This window comes from Erinaceus europaeus, chromosome 9, assembly GCF_950295315.1.
Source record: "Erinaceus europaeus chromosome 9, mEriEur2.1, whole genome shotgun sequence".
NCBI lineage: Eukaryota > Metazoa > Chordata > Mammalia > Eulipotyphla > Erinaceidae > Erinaceus > Erinaceus europaeus.
This window is the reverse complement of record NC_080170.1, coordinates 120,453,615-120,459,614: the sequence shown is the minus strand read 5'-3', so window position 1 is coordinate 120,459,614 and position 6,000 is coordinate 120,453,615. Positions and strand designations below refer to the sequence as shown.

The 6,000-nt window shown below is 41.5% G+C and overlaps 1 protein-coding gene across 5 annotated transcripts in view; it reads right to left on the bottom strand.

Moving 5' to 3' along the window:
- The window catches only part of ITSN1 (intersectin 1), a 209,352-nt gene that overhangs the window by 92,002 nt on the left and 111,350 nt on the right, over window positions 1-6,000 (bottom strand). For all 5 annotated transcript variants that reach the window (XM_060198668.1, XM_016186705.2, XM_060198667.1 and 2 more), the window contains 2 exons: window positions 4,607-4,694; window positions 4,326-4,465 (listed from right to left, as the gene is read on the bottom strand). In XM_060198668.1, coding sequence (XP_060054651.1) covers window positions 4,326-4,465; window positions 4,607-4,694 — 228 coding nt within the window. The remainder of the gene's footprint in view (window positions 1-4,325; window positions 4,466-4,606; window positions 4,695-6,000) is intronic.

The window sequence follows — 6,000 nt, the reverse complement described above, 5'->3', positions numbered from 1 at the left end:
GTGTGTGTTTAGGCAGCTGTCTCGTACTGGTGGCAGCATTAGATTACTAAGTACTGTAACAGCGACTCACGGTACATGGTAAGGGTACTGTCAGTGGCAATGGCAACACTGACTTGATAGCAGGGATAATCCCAAAACCACCCACTAGAGTATCACTTTCTAATATATTTTGCTTTGAGAGTCAAAATTCTCAAGAAAGGAATCTTGAGATTAAGGCAGAAATCTGGACTACTTACTGCCTAAGCTCAGAAAATTCCTGACTGTGTAACAGACCAGATTCCAGAACGCCACTGAAAACCGACTGGGAGCTTCTAACGGTGTCAGATTCTCTTTGCTTGAAACAGTGACGGTCACGAGGCAAGTTAATGTGAGCATTTTATCGTGTTTGTTCTAGAGATGAACGGTTTGAAGCAGGACTTCTAACACATCACATGTGATCACAAATACAGAATACACACATTGAGACTAGTATAGACACACAGACATTTTGTGTAGCCATAACATGAAGTAGAAAAGCAACACTTAGTTGGCTCAAAGAATATTTCCCCTGAGAGTACTTTCCCAGAATCGAACAATTAAGAAAAAAGTTTAGTACCTATTATTCAAAATACACACATGTTGGGTAGTATGCCAGCTCCCCCTGGCTTCTGCTTAACCAAGCACCAGTATGCCTGTATAGGGATTAGTTTGATCCCATTCAAAGCTGCGGTCTATTTACATAAATCACTTTTACATTTACATAAAGCACCACACTCCCTCCAGGGCACTAGTGGTTCAGTGGTAGAATTCTCGCCTGCTCCGGCCCCTCTCCCTGTCACACCCTGATTTTCACCAGTCACTTTTCTCTCCACCCTCTCTACATCACATCCTGTTTACACCCTACTTGGAAAGTATATAAGAACAACATTGTTCATTTTGGTAGTGGTAAGTTGAAGTTGTAGTGTTAGGTTTAGCTTAGCTTGGCTTAGATTGTGCTGCGTCCTGCATGAATAAAGAGATACTGCCTACAACCCAGCCATGAGTCCCGGGTCATCTGTCTCCTCTCGCGAAGCCAGACCGACACACACACACACCTCAGACTTCAACGTCTAGACAGTTTGGCCTAGAATCTCAATTCAAAGGGGCCAAGTGAAAAACAGCAAATGTATTATAAAGCTTTTTTTGTATTCTAGAGTAATAACTAGGATTTCAGCTTTCTATTAGTGAATGTCAAAAGCTAAACTGGCCAGGATTAGGTCTATAGCATTCCAAGACAGAAAAGGAAAATTAGTAGTTTTTTGGGGAAAACTTATAAAGTCCCATTTTGGATAAGGTCATAATTGATAAAAACTCCAGCACTTATATAAACCCAAAGTATGTGATCACTGTTAATAATAAGTGAGATGTTCTTGTTGTGTGTTTACGCTAAGAATTGTCATTCATAAGATGAGAAAGTTGTAAAGTTCAAAGTCCCAAGTCAGAAGAGGCTATAAACTAATGACTTTTCTATTCCCTAAGAACTCTGGCACTTTCCCAAGTTTACTATGTATAAATGTATATATCTAGGACAAAACTATATATTAACTCTGATGCAGAGACAACTACAGCAGTTAGAGGACAAACTTTTAAAACGAGAGGTGGTAAAATAAGATCTATCTTAAAGTACCATCTTGAAAGAAAAGAGTGGCAGAAAGTGCATTAGTCTTAAAAGAGAAAATAGTTACTTCCCCCCTTTTGTTGCCCTTGTTTTACTGTTGTTGTAGTTATTGATGGCGTCATTGGATAGGACAGAGAGAAATGGAGAGAGATGGGGAAGGCAGAGAGGGGGAGAGAAAGATAGACACCTGCAGACCTGCTTCGGCGCTTGTGAAGTGACTCCCCTGCAGGTGGGGAGCCGGGGGATCGAAGCGGGATCCTTACACCAGACCTTGCATTTTGCACCATGTGCGCTTAACCCACTGCGCAACTACCCGACTCCTGAAAATAGTTACTTTTTGTAGTAGTCTTCAACTGAAGCTACTGAAGTTCAGATTTTAGAATTCAACTGATGGAATTTATCAACAGATGAAAGGACAGCAATGTATAAAAACATAATTCAACTTAAAGATAGATATCACACTGAAGCTACTCACTCAGTCCTAATTTAGTGTCAATCTAATTGTTATATTTTTAAGGAGACAATTAAATGTAGATTGTTTAATGTTCTACTGTGTAAATGTGCAGGTTTTCACAAAGGCTAACAAAAAAGCATAATAATTATTTGCTTTGGATGAAATATCAACTAATCATTTGGCCAGTCAGAAAAGAAAGCTACTCCACCAGAGCAAGAGAGAAACATGGGGAATGGATTGACCTGTCAACGTCCATGTCCACTGGAGAAGTAATTACAGAAGCCAAAACTCTCACCTTCTGCTCCTGATAATCCCAGAGGGGAAGAAATGGGTGGGGGAAGATGACTGGAGGGCTCTGAACCCCAATTCCACCAGGACACGGAGAGAGAAGAGGAACAGGGAGGACATTGGAAGTAGTAATGCAGGTGTGACTCGGAAAGGACGAGAAGATGGGACCATGGGGGGAGGGGGTGGGCAGATAAATATGAATATAGACAGACAGTTATAGAAATAAGAGCTCATACCATGTGGCTATCAAGAACAATGAACCCACCTTCTCTGACCCATCTTGGACAGAGCTAGAAGGAATTATGTTAAGTGAGCTAAGTCAGAAAGATAAAGATGAGTATGGGATGATCCCACTCATCAACAGAAGTTGAGGAAGAAGATCTGAAAGGGAAACTAAAAGCAGGACCTGACCAAATTGTAAGTAGGGCACCAAAATAAAAGCCCTGTGGTGAGGGACAGACATGCAGCTTCCTGGGCCAGTGGGGGGTGGGAGTGGGTGGGAGGGATGGGTCACAGTCTTTTGGTGGTGGGAGTGGTGTTTATGTACACACCTAGTAAAATGTAGTCATATAAATCACTAGTTAGTTAATACAAGAGGGGGAAAATTAATTGTATGTCTCGAAGTTTTTCACAACACAAACTGAATCTTTTCAATATATAGGCTGTGTAATTGATATGCAGACTCTCAAAAGCCTAGACCAAGTAGATCAGAAGCAACCAATAGCAGAGCTGTATACAAGATACCGGGTACTGTACAGCAAACCCTAACAAAAGGTCTTTTCAAAGTTAACCCAATTACCAAATAATGTGATGATAACATTAACTATCGATTGTCTTTTTGAACCCTAAGACAGCAGGAACCTCACATCTCCACTATAGAGCCCCTACTTCCCCCAGTCCTGGAACCCTTGGATAGGGGCCACTTTCCCGTATGCCTCTCCCAATCCATATCAAATAATATTGCATCTGCCGATCACAACCTAACCAACACAATGATTGCCACCTCAACATGCTTCACTTCAGACTGTGTCCAGTGACTTCACGTGTGGAATGACAACCCTTCAACTTCATCACTCGGGTGAGACCTTTCCTTTTATAGTACACTCTAATTTCATCTCAGGTGGTTCACTTTCTAACAAAGTCCCAAAACCTAGAAAGACACCAGTTTCTGTGAGAGAGAGCCTATGTTCACAAGTATCTGTAAACTACTGCAAAATATATACCTGAAAGCAGAAGTACACTAGAGTTTACAGTGAGTACACCCCTAACACTTCCTCTCCACTATTCCAAGCTTTGGGTCCATGATTGCTCAACAATTTGTTTGGCTTCGTATGTTAACTTTCTTTTCAATCACCAGGTTCCAGATGCCACCAGGATGCTGGCCAGGCTTCCCTAGACTGAAGACCCCACCAATGTGTCCTGGAGCTCTGCTTCCCCAGAGACCCACCCTACTAGGGAAAGAGAGAGGCAGACTGGGAGTATGGACCGACCAGTCAATGCCCATGTTCAGCGGGGAAGCAGTTACAGAAGCCAGACCTTCTACCTTCTGCATCCCTCAACGACCCTGGGTCCATGCTCCCAGAGGGATAGAGAGTGGGAAAGCTATCAGGGGAGGGGGTGGGAAATGAAGATTGGGTGGTGGGAATTGTGTGGAATTGTACCCCTCCTACCCTATGGTTTTCTTAATTAATCCTTTCTTAAATAAAAAATAAAAAAATTAAAAAAATAAAAAGAAGTAAGAGCTCACACATATCTGCAACCTTAGGACAGCTGCTTGCATTGGAGGGAGTGGGGATCCAGAACTGGTGGTGGGAACAGTGCAGACTTGTGTCCGTTATCTTGATTAAGTTACTAAAAAAAACTAAAAAAAGAAAGAGAGAGAGAGAAAGAGAGAGAAAGAGAAAGAGAAAGAGAAAGAAAGAAAGACATCCACGTAGGCACAGTTACCTTCAGCTGATTGTTGAAAATGTCGATCTCCTGTAGTTTTGATCTTGTCTCTTTCTCAACTTCATCCAGTTGGTCTCGAAGTTGCTGCCTAGCTAGTTCTTTCGCTTCTATGGCTCGTTTGAGCGTAAGAAGCGATTCTCCTATTAAAAAAAAAAAAAATTACAAGAAAAGACAAGTTGGCAATGAGAAAAAAAAAAGGTCTTCAATATTCTGGCTTCTTTTAAGGACGTTCTTGGCAGAGAATAAGGGGAAAAGAACAACTTTAAAAATAAAACACGTACTGTGCAAACTGTTTTGCTGAACTTGTTTCAATTGGTCATTGAGTATTTGTTTTTCTGGAATCAATCTTCCAAGCATTTGCTGCGACTCCTAGCAGAGAAGGAGAGTAACAGTGAATGAGGGACAAACCATCCTGTGTAGATGCCTCTTCCCCAATCCTCTGCAGTGACTTACATACTAGTCAATGTTTCTCACTAAAATAAGGCCGGCACAGTTATGACTCCCTGGGTATTCCTACAATCTTTGTTGAGTTCATCCTATTTTCTAAACTTAAAAAAAAAAAAAAGTCTGTAGGTACAAATGAACAGAGAAAACAAAAGAATGACCTCTCACTTGCACAGGGATCAAGTGGAAGTGTGGTGAGCCTGTTGCTTGCACAATGACTCATAATAGACTCCTGTTCTGAACTGTGATACTCCAAAGGGCTGAAATGAGAGCTACCACAGAGCCAAAGCTGAAAAAGAAACCATAAAGAAATTCCCAACAGCCAGGATCTTACATGTTCTGTGTTTGTTTACCACTCAGGATATGGACTCCCCACCTCCCCCAAGCACTGCTAAACTCTAGCTTCTGGTGGCACTCCGGTTTGAACCTGGAACCTTTGGTACCTGGAACCCCTGATGCATCAGGCATGAAGGTCTTTCTGCATAATCACTATGTTATTTCCTCAGTCTTATGGATACACTTTTAAATAGCTACTGAGATAATTTTTTATAATTGACTTTGTGAGGAAAAAAGCTAAATACAGTACAAAGCTGTTTGAATTTGCTCAAGATCAGCTGAGTTCTTCCTATATATTTCCTACAAGTTTCACTAAAACGACAATCCTTTCAACAGATATTAAAGAATATGACTTCTATCTTTGTTTTGAGGAGGAGAGAGAAAGAACCAGACATCACTCTGGCACGTGTGCTGCTGGGATCGAGTTCAGGACCTCATACCTGAAAGTACAAAGCTTTATCACTGGACCACACGACTTTTATTTGTAAAAAACAAATAAATGGGAGTCAGTCGGTAGCGCAGCCTGTTAAGCGTAAGGATCCCGGTTTGAGCACCTGCCTCCCCACCTGCAGGGGAGTCACTTCATAGGCAATGAAGCAGATCTCCAGGTGTCTAGTCCTATTTCCAACTCTGATAACATCTCCCCAGAGAATACCTTTGGCCCACCTGCATGTTAGCTATTAGGCACAAGCAAAAATTAATAAAGTCATGGACCCCTTGGAATATACCTAAAATAGACCTACTAGCTTTTTGCAGAACTGATACATCAATTCTCATCTGCGATATTCTTGCCTTTAGGTTTCTGATTATTAAACAATTTGTTCTGCTTTAATAGCTTAAGGCTTTTTCAGCCACCAAGTTACAGATATTACCATGACACCAACCTGACTTCCCT